This window comes from Falco punctatus (genome assembly GCF_963210335.1).
Source record: "Falco punctatus genome assembly, chromosome: 3".
Lineage (NCBI taxonomy): Eukaryota > Metazoa > Chordata > Aves > Falconiformes > Falconidae > Falco > Falco punctatus.
This window is the reverse complement of record NC_137582.1, coordinates 117,222,918-117,246,055: the sequence shown is the minus strand read 5'-3', so window position 1 is coordinate 117,246,055 and position 23,138 is coordinate 117,222,918. Positions and strand designations below refer to the sequence as shown.

The following is a 23,138-nucleotide window of genomic DNA, read 5'->3' as shown; positions in this document are numbered from 1 at the left end:
GGGTGGGGCCCCGCGCCGCCGCCTCACGGAGCCACCGCCATCTTGTTTCTCGGCCGCTGGGCGCTCGCTGTGCTCCGGCCGCCCCCCTCCCCCTCCTTCCCGCCTCCCGCCAACCGGGCCGGAGGCAGCGCGGCCGCCGGGCGGAGGAGGCGGAGGTCGCGGCGCCGGCCGCCCCGGTGAGTGCGCGGGAGGGCGGCGGGGGGAGGCGGCGGCGGCGGCCCGTGAGGGGGCGCGGGGCGGGGGCGGCCCGAGGGGTTCCCCCCTTCTCCCCCGCCAACGGCCGCGCTGCGATTGGCGGAGACGCACCGCGCCCGCTCATTGGCCCATGCTGGGGGAGGCGGGCGGAAGGGGCTGCGCGCTGATTGGGTCACGAGGAGCGGACCGGGGAGAAGACAGGAAACCGAACCGTTTCCCCGCGCAGCCCGGAGTGGGGGAGGGGCGGGCTCGGGTCTCGGCCGCGGAGATGGGGGGACGGGGCCTGGCCGGGCCCGGCACTGCAGGAGCTGCAGGGCAGGATGCGGGGCCCTCCCTGGCAGCCAGCAGCTGGGGTGGGGGCAGGCCCGGCCTGCCGGGTCCCGGCAGGGGGTGTGCTGCGGGAGAGGTCGGTTTCACGTGCTGGTGATGCCGTATCTTACCGGTGTCTGGGGCTTTTGCTTTGCTCCGAAAGCCTTAAGGACGCTTACCCAGAGCGTGGCCCCGACGCTGGGTGGGGAGAGCGGTGGGATGATGAGCAGTGGGTCTCTGGTAAATATCTGAGGGATTGTCTAAGCTCTGCTCGAAACCCCCGGGCACGGAGCGCTATGAGAATATCTGCACATAAATACGGTCTACCTAGATGCTGCTTTTTCCTGAACTGAGAAAATGAAGGAAATGCCCCCCAGTAACCAGTAAAGCACCGTGTGTTAAAAGCAGTATGAGTATGGCATGGACAGAAGCTAATTCTTTCTGGCTGGGTTGGATTTCATTCAGGTCAGTTCATTCTCCAGCCGCATCATTAGCTGTGCGGGTGTTGGGGGCAGCAGGGCTGAGTGGTGGGCACAGGACAGGTGGGGTGGCAGGACAGCCCTTTGGTGGCAGGGCTGGCTTATGCTTCATGTTGACTGAGCCATGTCCCAGGGCTGGCTCTAGAACCTGGAGCTCTGGTAGGCTTCAGGTTGCTGACAGAAGAAGAAGTAATAATGCTCAATAGTTCTCAAACGTGACTTCATATCGCCTTTTGAGACACTTGTCTTGTTGAGTAAAGTATTCTCCACATACTAATGAATAACTACTTGTGTGTCTCAACAGCTGTCTGAGTACAGGCAATTAAAAGGAAAGTCTTTAACTGGCTTCACTTGTGATGCAGAGCAAACAGCCTGCAAGCATGTGGTTAACTCTTCCTTTAGTCCTGCATTCAGAAAATAGACCTCCTGGGTCATCAAACATCGTTTGCTGCTGTTGCCCTTGGCAACATTGTGTGCCTTTTCTTAGGCTTAACCATGTCCTTATTTAATTAGGTTACGTTTTTGGACTAAGCTGCTCCTGCAGAATCAGTGTTTGTCTTCAGTTGAGCTGTGCTCTGGTACCAGCCTACCAGTACTGTCCCTTAGGCATTGCTCGTTGTGGTGGAACCTGATGTAATGTCACATCTGGCATCGCGTGCTCCGTCATAACCATGCTGTGTTTTGTGTCACTGTTAAAGGGGCTTGTTTGAGACGCCGGCTCACGCAGGGGCTACTGTGATCACACCGAGTGGAAGATTTAGACACATTTTTGGATGAACACAGAGTTCTCGGTCAAAGCAAAAAGCGGTGCCTTGAAAGCCCTGCAGAGGACAGATAGCTGTTTGCTCTAAGTGAGGAGTGGGAATCAAATGCAATCCCGTTGGTTCTCAGGTTGCTGCGGGGTGGCAGGGTAACCTTGAGCCCATCGTTTATCCTGTACGGCCAACCTGTTCCGTCTCATTATTTTGTACTTTATAAAGATAACCGGTGTTTGCCAGTGTACGTTCTCATGCCATACGTGAATAATGTGCAGCAAGGCATTCTCAGAAATGCTGCAACTTGCAGAATGCAGCAACAGACAACAGTTCCTGGGTTAAGAGCATTCCTTTCTCCCTGTGTCTTCCCAGTGGCTTTGTAGTTAAATCTTTCAAGTGGGATTTTGGCAGTTTCTCAGTGTTAGCTCAACTGCCCCGCGTGATTTCAGAGCAAGAACAGCTGCAGTGATTGAAATAAACCCTTTAGTGTAGGGCTTCCAAGAATTAATTTGTTTTTCTTCACGATCATGAAGAATTATTAAATGCTGTGAGAGCATTAGCTGTTCCTGTGGCCACGCTGGGTCCTACCTGTGTGCAGGAGAGGGGCTCTTGCTCCATAGGGGACTGGGTCGCATCATGATGTGAGAAGGCGCATGGGAATGTGTTTGGGCAGTTGTTACTACTCGAAATACCAGCCAGGCATTCCTCTTCTCTGCAGGAAAGGCGGTGGACTGTTCTGGGTTTGTTTTGCATGCCGCCTGAAAGTACCTTGCATACCTCTAATAGTAAGCATACCGCAGCTCAGAGGCCCTTGCTTTTATCTGAGGAATGACACAGGAAGAGAACAAAGCATTGCTAAGTATTACTATTTTTTCTAAGATGTGTTTTAAGCAATTATATTTAATAAATCACCAGGAAGGTCTATTTTTAAATTAATCTCTCCTTGCTATCTGATTCAAACTAATTTAATCTGCAGGGTTAGCGAAGCGTTGGCTGTGCTTTGTAATATTTTTTCCTCTGCTGCTCTATATAATCCTGTAAGCACATTATTTTCAAGCAGTAAATTGTATCTTGGAACGCGGCTTGAAATCTGTTCAGATATTGGTAACTTGCTGGAAGTGATGGGTCTGTAGAGGTTAAAATATCATCTGTGCTTCATAAACACCCCGTTCCCATCTCTCAGTCCCATCCAAGAGCTACAGAAACGTTCTTGGAGGCTCCGAGAACCGCGGTGCGGGCAGAGCGAGGCTGGTGGGATGTTGTGTGCGGGGCTGAAGCCGCAAAGGGGGAAATCTCCAGCGTATGGCCAAGAGGGGAAAGCTCTGCCAGTGCTTGCATCGCTTCCCGGAGCGTCCTTCGAGGAGGAATGTCGGAGGCATTCGGCCCTACGGAGAGGGGTCGGGCTCTGCACCAGGAGGGTGTCTTTTTGGGCAGCCACCTGCTAAACCAGGGGCTTTATCTGTCTGAAAAGCAGGCTTTGATTGATTTCCCACCCCCACCCCTCTCAACCTCTGGATTATTTTTTCAGTCTCCCATAGGCACCAGAGCATGCATGTGATCCAGGCCGCTATGTGCTGTGTATGTGTGCTCGGTGGCTCAGAGGTGGGAAGTGCCACCGGACCAGCCGTTACCCGCGGCTCCCGGTGGCTGTGAACCCTCCACCGGGAAGAGGCCTGTAACAGCCCTGCCACACAGTGCCCCCAGTCCCACGGGCTGCAGCCCCTTTGGCTTTGACGTCCCGTGGCTCAGTCCCGCTGCCCGCTCGGGGACCTCCGCGCTCCGTTCTGCGGCAGGGCCCGCTTTCTCTTAGCGGGAACCTCCCGGTGGCGGCTCGGGCCTGCCCTCCGCACCGCCGCGGGGAGAACGGCCCTCGACAGGCACCGGGGGGCCCCAGCAGGCACCGGGGGGCCCCGGCCCGCGCCCGCGGTGGGCCACCCGTGCTGGACGTGCACCCCCCCGCCGTGTGCCGGTGCGGCCCGGTCGCGGCTCCCTGGGCACCCGGTGCCCCGCCGGCGGCGTGTGCAGTACGGCGGGCGCTGCTTGGAGTGACAGCGGCGCGGGCCAATCGGTGGCCGCCCCACGAGCCTCCGCTTGTTTGACTTGGAGCTGCGCGGCCAATGGGAGCCGCCGGGGAGGGCCCGGCCGCCGCGCTGCGAAGGGGCCGCGGGCGGGGAGCGCGGCGGAGGCGCCGCTCTGACCCCTGCGCCGCCTCTCAAGGTAACTTTAAAGCAGGAAGTGGCCGGCGAGGTTGCGCTGCCGGCGGCAGCCAATGGAGGCGCGGGGCCGCGCCCTCCCCCGGCGGCGCGCAGCCAATAGGCGCGGGCGGGGCGGGCCGGCCGGGCGCAGCAGGGTAGGCTGAGCGGCGGCTGTTAAAGGGGCCGGCGGCCCGGTCCGGCGGGGACGCGGAGTCCCGACAGGCAGGGGTCAGCTCAAAGACAAAGGGATGGCGGGGAGGCCCGGGTGCCGCGGCATCCCCGCCGCAGCCTCCCCGCGGCTGGCGGGCAGGGCCTGTGGTGGCCGCGGCCCGGTAAGTTGCTCGCGGCGGTCGGAGCCGCGCTGACTGGGGCGGGGGACGGCCGCGGCGCGGCCCCGTGGCGGGGGAGCAGGCCCTGGCGGCGGGGGGCTGCCCGCCCGGCCTCGAGGTGGCCGGCCTTGTGCGGCAGGAGGAGGGGGAGGCGGTGGGGCGGAGGGGGGGCGGTGGTTGGGGCCCGGGGCTGAGCCCCCCGGGGCAGGCGGGCATGGCTGGGGGCAGCGCGGGGCCGCGCCCTGCCCGCAGGGCCGCGCCGGGGCCGGTAACCGGCGCTGGGAGGGGGAGAAAATGGCAGCGCCTCCCCACACACACACAGCCCGCTCCCGGGGCTGCCGCCGACCCGCGGGTGGGGGGGTCTCCCCCGGCTGCCCTTGGTGGGGGCTGCCCGGCTGCTGGGAGTGAGCACCGGGCAGAACGTGGCTCCTTGAGGCGGGGGGTAGGGGGACAGCGGCACCCCCATCACCCCCAAACCCCCAGCCCAACTCCAGCCAAGTATCAGCAGCCCTTTGTTTTCCTTTTTATTTGTGAATAAGCACTGAAGGTCATCGGAGCCCCGCAGCCCGGCGGTGACAGGCAGAGGAACGGGTGACGGTAGCTCTTAGCTTCCAAGTTTTCCAGCCTCAAGGGCTTTCGGGGCTGGCCCGGTGACACCCCGAGTCTCGGCTGGGCTTCCATACAGCTGCCACCGGCCGTGCCGTGCCGCAGGGAAAGTTGCCGGAGCTAGGCCTGCCTTCACTAGCACGAGTGACCTTGAAATACCACTGCTCCCAGTTTCCAGAATGAAGGACAAAGTTTGTTGATGGCACTTTGGACTGCAACAAAAAAAAAAAAAAAAAAAAAAAAAAAGAATCAAAGTAGAAAAATGAAAACTATTCCCAGTTGACATAGAGGACATGGAGAATAGTTTGTAGATCAGAATTAAAGTTAGTTTTCGGCAAGGAGGCAAAGCACATTGCAGGCATTCCTTCTGCTCCGCTCCTACGGAGAGATGCTAAATGGTGCTGTTGGCGTCCTTGCCTTCCCGGGGATGAACTGGGTAACATAGCTCCAGTGTCCTCAGTCCTGCTCTTCCCTTTTTTTATTGTTGTTGTTTTCCCCGTTGCTAATTGACCTTCAAAGCCCTGTTTTGAAAATTAGAGGTAATTACAGTGTGCAACTTATTTTTGTAGGGATGTTAGAAAAATGGGCCCTGGCACGTGAACCTGATCTGCACGTCGGTGTCAGCTGCTAACAAAGGACCGAGTCGTGGGGTTGAACTTCAACCTGAATGGTCTTTGAATTGTTACAGCCTTCGAGTATTATTTTGGGTATTTTAATTTAAATTAAGACTGGTGAATAGCATCACCTTGTGCTAAAGCTTATAAGGCAAAGCTTATTCAACTTCCTGTGGCCCCTGGCATGTCATACTAGTTTCTGTCTGAGAAGGGGGGGGCAGAATGAGAAACGTCATCGTAAGTCATCTGTTAATAATGGTGGCTGCTCCGGTACGTTAGTGGAATTGCAGTAACTTCTGTAGCAGGCTGTTGGCCAGAATCGGGAGATTTACTGTGAGCGTGAAGGTCATTGTTAGCATCTTTAAGCAAAAATGAGACTTGTTAAGATTTTTGCTTTGAAATTAGGGTATATTCAGCTGCTATGTGCTGTTAAGGGTTGGCAGAACGCGAGGGAATCTGCAGCTACGATGAAATAAGAAATACTGCAGAAATGTTCGTTATACCCAATGTTTGTCGTGTTTCATTGCTGAAGCTTGCAAGAGCTTGTAGCCGTGTAAGAATAGGTGCTGCTTGGTCTAGAAAGCAGGTCAAGAGCAGCAGGAAAAAACATAAAGATTTTGGTAGCACTGTAAAGGGTTTATTATTAACAAATTACACCAGTTCCTGACTTTTTCTTGCAGCACTGTGAGGGAAAGGAAGGTCCTTGGATCCCATTTTACACCACTGAGAGAAGTTAGTTGTGTGTCCCCTGGGCTTTCCTGGTAGTTTTACCTGCTGGGAATGCAGGCTCAGAAGACAGGCCCATCTTTTTGTTTAAGGGACTTCATGCTTGTTTTTTGTACTAACTGAACGGGCAGCACAAGTAGCGAAGGCATGAAGAACAAGTTTTATCGTGGGAAACTGTGGTCCCTGGGTTGAACACCTCGGTGGCTGGGAGGAGGAGGAAGAGGATACATGTGCACCTGGCTGGAAGGATGGTGATGCCCGCAGGAGGTCACCTTTCAAGCCACTGTATTTGGTTGGTTGGTGTGTTGTTTTGTGTGTGGTTGTTTTTTTTTTTTTTTTTTTAATCGGACTAGTAATCTTGCATTTATATAATGTAGCGTGACATCTGTATTTTAATAGTGTTGGCACATGAAGCGGTTTCTTAATTTCAGGGCTTACCAATCTGCCCATGTTGTAAGCGATTTAAATTTTTATGGTTGCTAACTTAAACTCTTTTAATTACTATCTTTTGATAAAGAAGGCAATTTACCTTCTATTTCAGAGGGTCAAAAAATATAGCAACTGTTACAAGGGGCACCAAGAGCAAGATCAAACTTCAGGATACCTGCCAAAGCTTCCCAGGAGTTACAGGAAGTTTTTTTTGGTTTGTTCTCAAAAACTGAGTATTTTCTACATGCTGCGATCTCATTGTGGGGATTTTCTTTCTGTTGTCTGTTTATAACTTGCTCCGCTGTTTGGTCACTTCCTGATAAATCAAAACAGGTTGCTTTCACTTGTCTTTTCTTCAGTCAATGAAAGTGACCCAGAAGGTTACAATTTGCTTGTTTATAACACAGGATCAGTTTAAAAAAATAAATTAAAGAAAAAAAAGGCAGGTTTGATGTAGTCCATCATGTCTGCCTGTGGAGCAGTACAGGTTGGGCCTCATTCAAGTAAGATCTGCTGATCTCAGGAGGCAAAAGACTTATAGTTGTTTTTATGAAAATAATAATACTTTCGCAAGATGACATTTCATAATTTAACTTGAGTAAGATTAGCTTAAGGGATTGAAGAAAGTAATAGGAACATTGGTTATTACAGTAGTCCCTATAGAAAAATAACCCGAGAGCCCCCTAAAAGCAGCACGTTTATTTGACTTGCCAACCCAGGATAACAAAGTTCGCAGAAGACATGCCCAGTTATAGACTGGTACGGCCTTTCACTCTGCTCTAAAACCTCACAAGTTCTTGTGAATACCTCATATTGATCACTCATGGGTTTCTAGACTGTATGTGCTGCCGCCCTGCTTTAGTTTGAATCCTTCTTTCTGCCTTCCCCTCTTCCCTCTCCAGCAGCACAGTGGTGGTCGAGGCTAAAAATGCAGCAGAAGAGCAAAGAGACACGCCACACTTAAGGCTGCATTAGAATTAAAAGCATAACTTTGCCCTAAATGTGCTGCAGCATCTGTGTAGCGCAGGATCATCATATGACGGCTGTCTGCTCCAGCTGCTGCCTGGGTCCCAGTGTAACCAGGAGGTTAATAGCAAGCACCCAATTTAGCTTTTTCAGCCAGTTGGCTGTCAGAAAGATGAGAGAATGTGAGGACACTCGCAGGACTTCTATATAAAAGAAACTCTTAATTTAATGCAGAATTATTTCTAACTAATTAAAAAATATCAACTGAAATAATATTTTAAAAAATAATAATCTCCAGGCTGAATGTCTGTTTAATCCATACTGTTTTAACAGGCATTTTCCTCCTGCTTGTACTCCAGAGCAGGATCTATGTATGTTGCGTGATCAGAACTGCCACTGCCTAAAATACAAAATAAAAGAAATGGGCAAACCAACCCAAAGGCAGGTCAGACCCCTCTTGCTTTTGTGAGCTCTCAGGGGCAGCGGTCCGAGGTGGTCTCTGCGATGGGTGCCTGCGTGGTGACAGGTACCCAATAGGTACCACCGAAGCTGAAAACTATCGTTGGATCTTGAAATGTTTGAAACCCTTTCTGAACCGGTGAAGCCTATCACTTGGTTAACACTGCTGATGCCAAAATAGTGCCTGTGGGCCTGAAAATATTTCTGTTGGATTTCATGTTTGAATTATTAATATACCATATGCTGTATTGTATACGTTCAGGGTGTGTGACAATCCTTTTGTTTTGTGACTACCTGATGTCACTGCAGTTGTGGCATTCCATTCCCACATGGTACAAGTCTGGGTGAGATGCCTCCTGCCTCTGAGAGCAAGACACTGCCTTAATATTTTTCGCTAAATTTTTAAATTTTTTTTTCCCTATAAAAGTGTAAGCACGCAACTATTCAGGACTGAGACCATGTAATTTTGTTAAGGTGAGTTTGTTTTATTGTGTTTTTTTCTTGTTATTAAGGAGTAAAACGCATGTATACCAGTACTGGGAGATAAGTTGTGAGGTGTGTAGCTTGTAATTTCTTTTACATTTATAAAGCTGCAATACCTAATATCAATTTTATGCCAAGTTGGTGGAGATTAAAGTTTATAAGGTGAAGTACGGGACATGCAGTATTGTTTTGGTATGTGCCAACTGTTTTATCGTGTGAAGTAGACTTGACGAACTTGAACATGCTTTACTTAAAAGAGCTTTTCCATTTCTGCTGGGTGTTTAATTTAGGAGCTGGAGAGGCAGCACGATTCATTTTAGACACTTGTTACTTGTCTGGGAATTTTCTTCCTCTGCTTCTTACTCTGTGTGCTTGCCAGCCAAAATGGCACTGCAAAGAGCCACTATTTCATCGTGTTTAACTGTTGAAACACCGAATATCAAACGTGACCCTTGTGCTGTTTCATTCAAAGAAGAAAGGAAAGTAAAATAACCAGTAGAAACAGAAATTCAGACCATTTTGTTTGCTTTACCTTTTAAGAAAAAAATTGGTCCTGTGCTATTTTTTGTGGTGGTCTAATATTTGCAGCCTCATTTTTGACTTGGTGCCACACTGTGGGGAGGTCATGTCTTGATTCTGTAGCATGGTTTCTGATGCTGTGCCGTGCTCCTGGTGGCTTTCTGATCCCAGCCTTTAGCTGTAGGTGTGCTCTCAAAACCCTGCCCAGAGTTAAGCCTAGACTGTGTATCATTTTTCTGTGCACAAATTGATGTGGACTGCTGCTGGACCAGAGGACTTTTAGCAGTGCTGTTAGGTACTTAGTGCATTGCAAATAGAAACTCAATACTTCTGTAAAAGCAGGCATTAGGCCTGATTTTATTTTTTTTTATTTTTTTTCCTCCTGAAGGAGTAAAGCCAACTGTCAATCCGCCTGCAGAAGGCTGCAGCATACCATTGTCTGCACCAGCAATTGCCTCTAACTGCTAGGTCACGCCGTCTTCTGTGTTAAGATAAGAAACTCGACACGGTTTCTCTGGGTGCTTGTGTGTGTGTTCAGTAAAATGCCTTTGCTGTGCATTGTCTGTGCTGTAGGATATGCTCTTCCTTCCCCGTGCAGCTGGAGCAGCGCTGGAGACACGGTTCTCGTTCCTGCTGAGCGTGTAGCACGTGTCTTCCTGCGAGGCCGTTCCCAGCTCAGCGCCCACTGAAAGGTACGGGCTTGTTCTGATGCAGCAACCTGCAGGATCAGGGCTGTAACTTCATAACAAACTCCCCTATCGGGAAGGTTATCTGGCCCATTTCTGCTTTGCATGAACGAAGTCAGGGTGGTTACTCTGGCCCTGCCACCTCCACGCCAGAAGAGCCGGGATCAGCTCTGTTGCTCGCTCTCTTTTTTTTCTCTTGAGTGGGTGGTGGAGAGGCAGCTCTTTCCCCCAGCCTGCCGAAACCCAGCTGCCGACTCTCCGGGGAGGAGCAGAATTCCTGCCGTAGGTACTGGGGTGGAGAAGGGGGAGAGTAGGAGGCATGCCTGCGTGTGATCCAGCCAAGCATGGATTGCAGTGCTCTCAGCAGCAGATCAGCAGTGGGAGTGGTGCAAAGCGGATTTGGCCCTCCTAGCTGCTGAAACCGAACGGCGCTGGTTTAACGAGTTGTCTGTGTTGGTGGAAGTGGTAATCCAGATCTCCCTCTCTGGCTTTGTAACTGGTTGGGGTTTAAATCAAATGCCGTGCTTCGCATGAATGAAAACAGAATAATGCATTAGAGGTATTAGGGAGCTAATGTTCAAACAGTGCTTTGAAGATAGAATAATCTACTGCTAAGTATTTGTAGAAAAAAGAGCTAGAAGGCACCTGAAGAGGTCATCTTGTTTATTTTTTTCTGCCCTAAGGCAAGATCAACTCAATTTAAACACCGTTTCGCAGCATTCTCTTAAAAACCTTTAGCAATAAGTACTCAATAGCCCCCGTAGGTAACTTAGTGCAGCATTTAACTAGCCTATTATGTTCAATTTTAATTTTATCGAACAAGAGAAATCTGCAAGTACGCACCTTATCCAGCAGCCTAGAGTGATTCTCCCATCAGCTGAAATCGACCACTTACGGTGCCAGCTATATGCTTGGAGGGTTGTGTGTGTAATACTGCGAGAGGGAACAGATAAAAATAAAACTGAGGAATTGCAAAAGTTTCTTATAATAGTGCACTGGGAGGAAGCACTGGTGTTTTGAATTATGTTGGTTTACTGCAAGCCTCTTGAAATTGTTTTCAAAAAGCTGCAAGGTTGTGTTTTCATCAAGAGCAGAACTTCAGGCTTTCCTGAGTTTGTCATTATTGCTACCTTTAAAGGCTGCATTAGATTTTATAGCACTGTTTTATAGAAATGGAAGAGAATTCCTGTATCTTTGAGATAAATAAATCTAGTGTTAAAGTCTGAGATTTCTGACTTTGGCGTATGGCTTAGCTGTAACTTTCTTCATAATTTGTGCCTGTACATAATGATAGAAGTTTTTATGTTTTAATAACATCATCATCATTACTGGTGTGATGTGCTGAAATAATTCTGCTGTGTATGTAATGCTATGGATTATATAGTGAATTACATTTTATCTTTAAAGTGTTCCTGCTTCCTTTCTATGATGATGTTGAGTATTAGGGTTTGTTCAAAGCTGATCGTGTGTCCCAAAAAACCCCGTTGTGTAAATCCCTTTAAATGTGGTGCTCGCCCGCCTCCCCCCCCAGCACTTGTTCGGGTGATGTTATATAGGCAAAGCCTTTTCTGTGCTGTCTTGTTGACATACCAAAACTGGAAATGAGTCTCAACTGGATGTGTACGTTGAAGCGACTCCTCCTTCAGAAGGCGTTTGGCATACGTAGCGATGGCAGCACATGCCAGCCCGGCTCTCTCCAAGCCCCATTCCCAGCGTGCGCATTCACTGGTTTTTCTCATGGAATCATTCAAGGCTCATGTGTCGTAACCCCGGATCCTTGCATGCTACGGCTTGTGTCTTTCCTTTTGCTTTGGCAAGACGAGGCATAAATCTTCGTGCTTCTGTCTGTTGTAGTGCTTTGTGCCACGCTGTGGCAACATCTTTTATGGTTTTTTTAGACCTCTGTAGCGAGATTTCAGTCTCGGTTTGTTCAGCTTTTGCCACTGGTGGCAACTACCAATTCTTCATCAGGTCGGAGATGTGGGGTTTGTGTACGGTTTTGATGGGACTTTGTAACTGCGGTGCCTCGTTTCAATGGCTAGGAAACCTTCTGTAGAGGGTGATGCACGAGTTGTGTGCCCACATACCCCTGTGTTCCCGGTGGCCTTCTTCGTGTGCTCTCGTTGTCAGAAGTGGGGCAAGTTCCCTCCGCCAGCCTGAGAGCTCGTACCGCTTTCCTGATCAAAGCTAGAGCTGTGGGGAACAGGAGGTGCGGAAAACAGAGACAACACAAAGTCCGCGGCATTGGTTTGGAAGAAATAACTGTTCGCAGTGCCAACACAACTGCCAGCATGACTCAAGTTTCTGAATTGCATTATTGGCTTAAAAATTTTACGTAACTGAGCGGGCAAGGCCTGAATATTAAGGTAGAAGAAGAAACCACTGATCTCAAACATGATTAAGAACTATTTTTATACCACCACTGCTGCCCCCCAAAGCAAGTAAAAGTAATTCACGGCTGTGGTTGTGGCACCTGTGTATTTCCAGCCACGTTGTGCGCTTGTGCTGCTTGGCCTCTGTCTAGTGAACATGTAGTTTGGACTGTAATGGAAATAAATTTGATCTTAATTTCATGAAAGGCGGCTTGGCTGAAATTATCTCTGTTGACTTGAGTAGATCTTGAAGCAGAGAAAATGTATGGTGAATTGAGGCATGGTATCTCTGTGGAAGCAATTTTAGACCATTAACATGACTTCTCCAACGTTTGTTTTAAAGTAAGATAGCACAGGGCATGATGTCATGCAAAACAAGTGCCGTTGATCTGCTGCACAGAGACAACCTCTCAGTGTGCCTTCAGCCGTTGTGATTGCTGCCGAGACCAACGATTGCTGTCATAGTCCACTTCAGGCTGTATATTCTGCATTTGATATTCTGATACCGCAGATTGTTCTAATTGAGGTAATGAGAGCAGCATCTCGGAAGGGGTGCAGGTATGTGGCTTCCTCTCATACGTGGAAGACTCGTCCTTTGCTTGCCTTTAAAGAAATGCGTTACTAAATTCATGTAAAAGCGTATTTATTCTTCTTGTGAAACTAGTTCTTGGTTGCTAGATTGTTCCTTCTGATTCTGGCAGGATCAGGTGTCTGGCGCTTGCTGCTACACAGAGCTCATTCTTTAGATATGCAAGTGCGGCTCTGCACATTTTACTTTTAAATCAAGGGACAGGCTCCCAAAACAGAACGCTACATTTTTGAGAATTAGTGCATCAGACTGGGAGTATCACAGATACAATGCCAGGATTAGTATTTATTCTAAATATTAGCTTTTCAGCTTTAGGGATCTATTTTTAATTCTTCAGACTTCCAGGGTTTTTGCTAAGTGCCGTGGCATTGGTTTTTATTCTTTGCTGGTAAAGATGGTGGATTTTTAAGGTTTTTTTGGGTTTTTTTTTTAACGAAAAAGAGGAACTGCATTGCTTATTTTCTCCTTTTCTGTAACACTACTTCCTAATAATTAACTTATGAGTTTTGTGGGATAGCCGATGTTGTAAAACCAACAACATCTCAAGAAGAGTTGTGCAGGGTTTTTTGGGGGGGTGGGAGCCTTCTAAGCTGTCGGTGTGGAGGTGGTAAGTCTGTATTTGTATGCTGGTGGAATCTGTCGGGGATCTGTTTTTGCAGTGGCAGTTTTCAGAAATATTTGCGCGTTATCCTTTTTTGTAGCTATAATCTAAGGATGTTGAGGCAAAACGTTTGCCTGAGCTGCTGTCTCTCTCGTTTCTTTTTAAGCCTCCATCTTACTTTGGATTTAGCCGTCTTTTTAAGGCGCTTGGATGGAATATGATTCTTCTGCCATGTAATACTACATTGCATAAAACGGGCTCTTTCCCATAACGTAAGTCATGGGAATGTGACTGTACTATATGCAAAGAACCTGACATTTCTGATATCACCAGGGTCTGTGGTACTTGACGATGTTGCTGAGTTACTGTCTCCTCCATCGAGAGCCTCGAGGCTTTTCAGTACTTCCCTCTGGTATTCACCGTTTGCATATCCCTTCAGATATTTGGATAAATTTCATTTAGATCTGCTCTCCACCCAGCTGATTTCGTTTCGTTGACTTCTTAGTCAAGGCCAGCTTGGGAATAATTTAAAAGTAGGCACATCAGAAGTTGTGACATGAGCCTCGTCAGCCGGGGAGGTTGTCCTCCGGTTCCCAAGCTCACTTGGCAAGCGGTGCTGGCAATGCCTGGGAATGTCCCGTGGCTGTGGCAGGCAGCTGCTGCTCTGCTGGGTCTGGTGGGCTGTTCCTGGCCGTTGGTTTTGCAGCTGAAGAGCTCTTGGATACCTGCTCCAGGTGGAATTGCAAGATCAGAGGACTTGGCTTTATTTGTGATTATACTGTAGCTTGTGTGTTTTCAATAGCAGGTTCTTGCTCAAGCGTGCAGATCATAGGCATCCAGGGTGAGACTGCTTCCCCCTTCCCACGGCATTAAAGAAGGAGCACAAACTAGCATTGGTTTAAAAAGGAAAAAAAAAAAAAAAAAAAAAACCAAACAAAAAACAACCAACCAACCAAACCAAAAAACAAAGCAACAAAACAAACAAACAAAAAAAACCAACCGCAGACACCAGAGGTGTCTTCATGCTTGCTTTGTGCTCCTATGAAGTGGAGCTCTTAAACGTTTGTCAGCTGCCACAGGAGTTTATAAGTTTAATGTTTGTAAAAGGTGTTCCGCTCCGGTGAGCAGAAAAGCTCTAATTGCAAAGTCTTGATGTCTAGTTCTTGAGATGTGCTTGCTAATCTGCTCTGTAATCACCTCGGGGCACTTTATGTGTAAGCCTCAGCTTTTTGGCCATCGGTTTCTTTTTCCCTTAGTCTGGAAACAAAATCTTTGCTGTTATGGAGCATATTCCAGGCTGTGTGGACTGGTTGGCTGTTGTGAAGGTGGTGTATCCCGGTCTCCCCTGTTGCTACGCTCTTAGTTCTTGCTCTGTATGGGTTTGGTTTTGGGGGTGTTTTTTTTGGGGGGGGAGTGGGGATGGTTGGTTATTTGCTTGCTTGTATCTCATTCCAGTAACGTGTCCATGTTGTCACTGTGTTTTGTGTGTGCGTGAACCTCATCGTCTACATCCCTCCGCAAGGGCATCTCCGCACAGATGGAGTTTTAGGTTGCAGGCTCCCGGGACTCGGGCTGGTAGCTCAGCGGAGCCGAGCTCAGCGTAGCACCCCGTTTTGCTTTTCAGCCGGTGAGATGACTGCTTTGGGTTAAGCGAGCGCTGTGCGGGGCAGAAGCGTGTCAAGCTTGCAAGGTACTTGCCCAGCTTCTGTATGGAGACGCAGCACTGCTGGAGTTGGCAAGTTCTCTCTGGTTACGGTTATGCTTTGTGGCAATCAGGTGGCACGGGAGGTGGACTTGTAACTTCTATTATACAGCAGCAAAACCGGGTCAGAGTAGCCAGTTTACTCTTAAAACCTCTGAGAGACCATACCCTGCGTTACCAGAGTGCAGGACAGGGACCTGGGGGGTCCTCAGAGCACCTCTCCCCTTCTGCACAGAGTTGTGGAGGAGGAAACCTTTAGAGGAGGAAGGATGAAGTATAATGAGGCTCTAAAATTTCCCTGCAAGCTGCATATCAAAAAAGACAAACAGGTTTAGATGCTGATACTGTGAAATTAGAGGAGCTGCCTCCCTGTTAGCTTTGGTGGGCTTATCTTCTGTTGTGTGCTTTGGATTTTTTTTTTTTTTTGTTGGCACTAATCCTGTGAGGCATTCTTAAAAGAAGAGAACACAGCTTCGCCTTGGGTGAAGGAACTTACCTAATTGTACAGGAATGGTTTCATTAGTAAAGTTGTCTGACAGAGCCAACGCTGTAGGTTTGCGTGACGGTTTCATTTTTTCTCTTTTCCTCAGAATTCTCCCCTAATGCTCGCAAGTACCTTCACCACCACTCATCTATCTATATTTTAATGGAAAGAAATTACTGTAGTAACGTTCTGAGCAGTTTTAACCTGCTTAGGCTTTTATTTCAGAGTTTAAAGTGATTTCATTCTGTAAGTTTTTCAGAAAATCAGCCTGTTGGTGATTCGTTTCTACTCTTACTCAATTTCCTAAAAATTATCCTAAACAGTCATTTAAAGTGGCAGTTGTCCCTTGGGTTAAGCATCAGGCTGTTCGTTTTGCGTGCTGAAATCAGTCCTGTGTTTACCTTGAAGATCGGAAAATTTTTGTGTTCATCGACAGGACTTTTTAAATTATAGATTGACTGGAATAAACCATTTCTAGCTCTTCCTGAAATCTGGATGAGTACCCCAGGGGCATATATTTAATGCGAGAAATTTGCTTTTACATGCAGTAGGAGGAGGTAAAGCGGCGGTGGTGGAATTTTCTTCCTTTTTGCTCCATTAGCTTTTTTCTGTTTGTTTTTTTTTGTGTGGGGTTTTTTTAACCTGTTGTTTCTTGGGGTTATATAGAGCATTATATTCCATTACAGCATTTAAGTGGGTTGAATGCAAGTAATTTATGATTTTAAATAAAGCCTTGAAAAGTGTTTTGGCTTGTCTTCAAGATGAATTGCACCTCGGTTGCAGAAAAGACCCCGTCTAGTGTTAGCGTTGAAATACTGCCAGTACAGAGCAGATTTCAAGGATTAGCTTTTATTTATGTGCCTGAACTATTTTTTGTCTACATTTAACAATGCAGATCAAGGGGAGGGCAGGGGGGAGAATAAACTGCCAGTTTTAACGCTCTCATTAGAATATTTATCCCTGTGTATTTTCTTACAAATACTTGAAATATCTCAGTTTGTAGGCAGATAGTATTATAATGCGAATAGTTGTCGAAGAGTTATCAAGTAACTTGTCAGTCACTTATTTCCATAGGTTCCTTACCTGGAGTTCTTCCTGTCTTGCTTTGAGACTGAAAATACAATCTTCTGACCTCCTCTTTCATCCCCTGTCAGAATCCCCTTCGGCTCTTCCCACGCCTCCTGTGTCCTCTTCTCAGGTTGATGAAAGAAAAATACAACTGTCACAGAGTCTGCCTTGGGAAGCGTAGGCTGCAGGAGGTAACGAACTAATTGTCTGACATTCATCTCTTTGATCTGTTAATAAGATTTTATGGATCGTCATTGCTTTGGAGTAGTAGATCTTGAAATTACCGGCAATTGCCCGCTGCCTCCCATCGGTATTTTGGTGCGTCGTACAGTGTTGCTGTGCTTCCCTTCGGCTTGAGGAAGGGCTGAAATAAACCTTTACATGGCAGATCAAAGCAAGCGGGCATTGTGCCTGTCTGTCTCTGAGCTAAATCGATCCTTGTGTCTATTCTCTGTTACACAACAACATACAAACATCTGTGCCTATCTTGAGATCTTTCCCTATAGAAGATGCTGCACCCTTTCTTGCTGCGCGTTACGAGAGGCACAGAGACTTACTGTTTGTGCATGGTGTGTGCGTGTCATTCATGGAAACTTCAAAGATGCTCTGGGTGACCCTGTAAGCATTTAATGTCGGTAACTTGCTGGCTTCCTCCGCTCTGCTCGCTTGAGAAGTGAGCAGTGACTCTTCCGGCATCCACCAAGATGCTTTCAGCACACGGGAAGCACCAGTCCCGTCCTGTCAGGTTGTGTCTCGGCAGGTCCTGCATGTGCTTTTGGCCCGTCTGCCCCATCCTTCCAAGCTGTGATCCCTATTGGGAATCCTGCCGGAGCCCCACGCACTCCTGGCACACGGAGGAAGCCAGCAAGGCAGGTCTTGGTGTTCCAAAGGTTTCCCAAGTTGGGCATCTGACTTCATTTTAATATTAACTAGAGCTGTCTTAAGACTTTGTCATCAAAAAGGCACAATTTGATCTAGGAGTTCAGGGAGGGGAAAGAACTGTGTCAAGCTGGAACTTGAAATACCCCCGGACAATGCCACGTGGGCTGGCACAGTCTCGGTCACCCAAGGATGAGGTTAATCAATGCTGCTTGTCCTGACCTCTTCACCATCTTCACTGCAGCACGGCGTGGTTATAGGGGAAAGCCTGAACCCCGTTACTGTCCCTTTGTTTTCTCTACGTAAGTTCCTGGTGACGACTGGTACCTCCCATAAAGCCCTTTGCAAAGATACCAGTCTTAATGCACAGGCAGCGTCCAGCGTAAATTTAATCGTAGCCAGACTTGCTTAACATCCTGCAGTTGCAGAACACTTAAGTGACAACCTTGAGGCTTTTTAAAAATTGTTTCAATTAAAAGATTTGCATTGTAAATCATACTTTGTGCTTTTGACATTCTGTATTGTACAGACTGTTAATTTCTCTTTTGATTATACCCAAGGAGAAGAGGTTTTTTTAAAAAGTGTAAAGCCACAAAACTTGACACCTTTCAAATAGGTACAGAAGCAACCGTTTTGTTACACATTTAGAAACAATATCAGGCTGAGATTGACGTTCTGGTTTCAACTTGAGGCGGGTTTACTGCCACATCCCGCACTGTTGTTGGCTGTTAGAAGCAAGAAAAAAAAAAAGTTTTTATAGTGAATGTGCACTGGAATGCAAGCTGTGACGGGGCATCAGTTATGTCTTGTAACTCCTTGTGAAAAGGCAAAGCACTAATAGGGAAATAAGGACTACTTTTGTTTTGATTTTTTTTATGTTCTTTTTCAATCTCTGGAAAAATAAATAAAATAAAAAAAACCAAAACAAAACACAAAACACAACCAATTCCAGGGGGTTTGAGTCTCTCTGCACTGTTGCCATGAGACCTGGACTGGCATATCTTATTTTGACAGTTTTCCAGAGCGATAAGCCAGGCTGGCCCCTTCCTGTGTATTCCTGGGACTTGGAGAGAATCTTTGGGAGCCTTTTGACTCCTGCCATCCCTAGTTGCTAATGCTTGTTTTTGTTTCTCCCAGCTACCAGAATGTCCACGGATGGTGGCTTCGGCACAGCTAGCAACAGCGATGCCCAGCAAAGCCTCCAGTCCTTCTGGCCACGAGTCATGGAGGAGATACGCAACCTCACGGTGGTGAGTGTCCCCAGCAGTTGTGTCATTTCTGATGGTGATGTCTGGTAGCAAGATAAACCTCAGTTTGCCCATACTCCTGCTGCTTATGGGATACGGCAGAGTTGGCTGTTTACACACTGCAAGGCAGCCTTAATTGCTGAATGATAAATAAACCGTTCAGCCAGGCTTTTGACTGTTGGCTACAACTGGCAGAACTGGAGGTATAAACAGAATGCAGCTAATTAAATAGCATCGTGAGATGTAACAGTCATACCCCCAGCTCTTTCTGGGCTAAACGAGACAACAAAGTTGATTCAAAGGTTCTTTTAACAGGCTAAATGATGACCGTGGCTGCTTTCTAGAGAATTGCTGCGGAATTACCTGTTTGTTGGGGGGGGGGGGGGGGGGAAGGGAAGTGATTGTAAAATAGTTGCAGGCCAGTGTAGCTGCCATGTGCTGTTGTAGGTAAGAGGAGACTGAGGGATTTGAGAACATACCTCACATTATACTACAGGGGCTGGTTAACTTCTGTGCAGATTCTGTAATATAACATGTGTGACCAGCATGTGAGGGAACCCTTATGCCCACCAAAGGGCAGGCTGCATCAGCGTGCCCCGGAGATGTTACTCTTCAAAATACAACGTAGTCTTTTCACCCCTTCATAAATTCAAACACCTGGCTATTGGCAGACAGTTACAAGTTTGTGAATGAATTTTTGGGTTTAGACTTTTGTGTAGAACTATGATGCCCTCTTCCAGAACCATCTCCTCTGACAAGCCTGAAATTTTGAAAATCTCTTGAATGCCAAGTGCATCGTTATCACATGCTTTATTAATTTAAAGCCATTTGATTAAAAAAAATCCTGTATAGGCTGAGGATAAGAATTGGACTAAGTAGCTTCTATTTTTTTCCATCCCCAAAAGAGATGTGCCTGAGAACAAGGGCATATAATAAAAATGACTTTTCAAGAGAGATTGATAGATGACTGTGATACAGTGGTCCTGAAAGCATACTCCTGTGCTTTTAATGTAACTGAAAACAAAAGAACTCCAGTTGAAGACGGGCTGTTCAAAGTGAAAACCCCAATCCACTAGTCTGAAGATAAGCTTCTTTTTTCAGCCTGTGTGCAGATAGTTGATTAAAGAAACAGATGTAGAAATTTGTATGCATAACCAGAATTAATTACTTTCCTCTTTCAGCACAGTGAATTCTTGTGTTCAAGAGCTGTAGTTTGTCTTCATCTCCACATGAAAGGGGTTTATTATGCAGCTTATCAAGTATGGGCAGCTTAATTTTTAACTGTCGTATGAATCTATTTATTGCATTGCAAGCTAGTAAGTCATTGAAAATTTAACTGAGGACAGCGAAGGGGAGTTGGAAAGGAAAAGGGATAACTGCAAAACATTCCTGTGTAGTTGTCCCCTGCGTAATCAAACCCTGAAATTTATTGTGCGTCTTATTGAAAGTGCTCCCATGGATGTGGGCATAAGTAAACTTAAAACTCATCTGCATGTGCATGTACAGCATAGTGGAGGTCAGGGCAGCTGTTTGGTGGAAAGCTGCTTTGGTTGTCTGCTTTTCAGGGCACTCTCTGCCTGGTTTTGTGTTTGCTGTGTGCTGCTGGTCGCTAAAATTCAGGGGGCAGCGGGGGGCAACCCAAAGGAGTTGCTTTAGAAGAACAAACCAGAGCTCCCTGCTCTCTGCCTGATGTAACAGACGACTGTAGCCTAGCTTTGGAGAAATAGGAAACAGGACTAGGCTGAAACTTGCCTTTCAGCTCCACAATGAGTTAGAAGAGGCCTGTGAAAACATTGAGACCTAATTTGGAAAAAAGAAAAGATGAAGAATTGGTGTCTCAAGTTTGTTCTGCTGGGTGGTAGCCAGTAGTGGTCATGCTTCCCTTCACCGTGGTACTTGCGTATTAATTTTGATTTATGTGACGTTTGCTTGTCTGCCTTAAAGGAATAAAGAAGCTTTCATTTTTTCTAATTTCTCCCACTGTCTCTTTTCTCTAAAGATTTTAATAGCATTGTATCTATGCATGTCTACTTGCAGTTCTGCTCTTCATAGGAGTTAATGTACTTAAGACTGTTACGAGTTTCACAAATTAGAAATTTTGTCCTCATTTTTCTTTGAGGCTTGCTCAAAGCTCACGAGGCTCTTTAAAAAGCAAAGAGCTTAAAAAAAACCAAAAAAAAACCCCAAAACCCCCAAAATTTAAAAAAAATGAAAAAAAAAACCAACCCAGAAAAAAAGGCTGCTTAAAAAAACCTTTGGAATATTTTTCCATGCCCTAGCAACCCCTTAACTTGTTTACATGGCGGCGGTTACTGGTTGAAAATGTCACCCTGAGCATATTGTGTGTTCAAGCACAGGTCCCAGCCCTGGCTGCCCTCTTCTCTCGTTGCCCAAAATCTTTCCAAAACACCGTGTTCATCAGCGGGACACAGCAGCCCTCGGCACTCCTTGCAAGGACCCCACACACCCCCCAAATTAGTTCTGATTTACAGCATATTATCAGGAGCACCGCATTCACATTTCTCTCCAGAATGAGGGCACAGAATGCCTTTTCAGTACATATGCCTATAAAATAATGTATATAAATAAACTTTTTATATATACATTAAATAAAATGCTCCCTGCTGGAGCGCTGACTGGACCATGCGCAACCTCTGTATTTTGCTTCAATAGAAAACAGAATTTTCAGCATTTTTCCCCTCTTTTGTTTCACTAACATGTCTTGCGGTGCTTTCTTCCCTAGAGGAATGACTTTCCTTTTATTTTCTAAAACATTCTTGTAAGAAGGAAAGTTTTGGGGTGTTGTTGTTGGTTTTTTAAGCCCTTTGTGGGCAGGGCTGCTGCATTCCTGATGCAATGGTACGTAGCCTCAGCCCTTCTCCCTGTTTCAAGCAGCTCCTGGTAGCAGCACACTGTGGGTTTGGGTTTGTTTTTTTTTTAATTTATTTTGTTTTATTCCTCTCTATACCTTGAGAGAAGGGAAAGCACAGTTTATAGTGAAGCTTGGCAGTTTCCCTAACCCCAGGAGCTCTCTGCAGAGGATCTCTCCAAGGGACACGTTGGTGCCTTCTAGTATGAGCAGATATTAGCTCGGTGGTGGCTTGGGTACGTGCAAACAGCTGAGCAGAGCAGGATGATTCAGTACAATGACAGCGCTCCCTCTCTGTCTCCTAAACCATCATTACACCATTTTGAGTCAGCACTTCTTTGTGCTGGAAAATAGTGAGAAATCCATAACACAGGAATGGGAGAGATTTTATATATTATTTTTTTTTAACAAGATTCTCGCAAGGTTTTTAACACCAAAATTGGTATTGGACAACAGGAAAGTACAAATAAAGCAAACAAAATTTCATCCTGTGGCCCCACATAACTCCTCTTTGCCTTCATTTTCTCTTGTGTCTTTTTGTAATTCAAATGGTTTCTGGGTCCCGAGACACCTAATTGAATTAGTTGCTTCAAATATAAATAGATGCAGAAATGTGTAACATTAGAAACATTCTGTTCTGCAGAATGACTTCTAGCTTTGAGGTGAAATAGTAGATACAAGTGTCTGACAGAAGATTTAAGTAGAATTATATCAGCGTAAAGTATGGAAAAGCAGATGAAAGTTCTCAGGCCTGGGGAGAGGCTGCCATACCTCAAAGAAAATAAATCATTTTTATCAATCTAATTTTAGGCAGTTTAGTTCTAGATGACACAGGCTCCTTTTAACATTTCTTATTTTACCTTTGTTTTCAGTTAAGTATCAGTAAAGAGTCTCAAATGTGAATTTCTCTGCAGAAAGACTTCAGAGTTCAAGAACTCCCTCTGGCTCGTATTAAGAAGATAATGAAACTAGATGAAGATGTGAAGGTACGCTCACGGGATCTTTTTTAAGTATTTATGATCCTTTTGGTGGGTATTGTAGCTATAATTCCTTGCAATTCATTACTACTTGTTACCATTATTTATTATTGTTTCTAAAGCACATTTTAATGGTCACCTTGAAAGCAATATTAACTGGCCTTGTATAATTAAACTGAGCTGGGAAAGCAACATCACTTGGGACCTTTGAAGACTTGTGCAGTTTTGCTTTCTCCTGGTAAATACCAGCCTACTGTATAATTCTGGGGATTTCCTGGTTTTTCCAGGTCTTAACTGTCTTTTCTCATGTTTCCTCCTGTTTCTCTCGACTTTTCCTTTCACAAAACTGTAGGGTGATACCACTTCAATGTGTGCTGCACTGTTTCAAGTTTTTTTGGAAAAAAACCCAGTAATTTAGGTGGATAACATGGCTTTGATACCAGTATTTGAGCTAAACATGTGACTGATGATGGTAACACGTGAACTGACTAATTAAAACTTACTGACATGAAAGGAAGGAAAGGGAATCACCAGCAGGGTTTGACTCTTGTTTTTTTTAAGCTGGAAAACTGTCAAGACACTTAACTCCTAAGAGCAAAG

General features: G+C 46.5%; 1 protein-coding gene across 7 annotated transcripts in view; it reads left to right on the top strand.

The window, feature by feature from the left end:
• Positions 1–18: 18 nt before the first annotated feature.
• NFYC (nuclear transcription factor Y subunit gamma) overlaps positions 19–23,138 on the top strand; it is a 37,197-nt gene continuing 14,077 nt past the window's right edge. For 2 of the 7 annotated variants that reach the window (XM_080379398.1, XM_080379392.1), the window contains exons 1-3: positions 19–176; positions 18,583–18,695; positions 22,476–22,547. In XM_080379398.1, coding sequence (XP_080235524.1) covers positions 18,591–18,695; positions 22,476–22,547 — 177 coding nt within the window. In that variant the 5' untranslated portion in view covers positions 19–176; positions 18,583–18,590. Of the gene's footprint in view, positions 177–4,094; positions 4,266–16,572; positions 16,758–18,582; positions 18,696–22,475; positions 22,548–23,138 lie in introns of those variants that run through there. The other 5 variants (XM_080379394.1, XM_080379393.1, XM_080379397.1 and 2 more) reach the window with 5 other exon arrangements.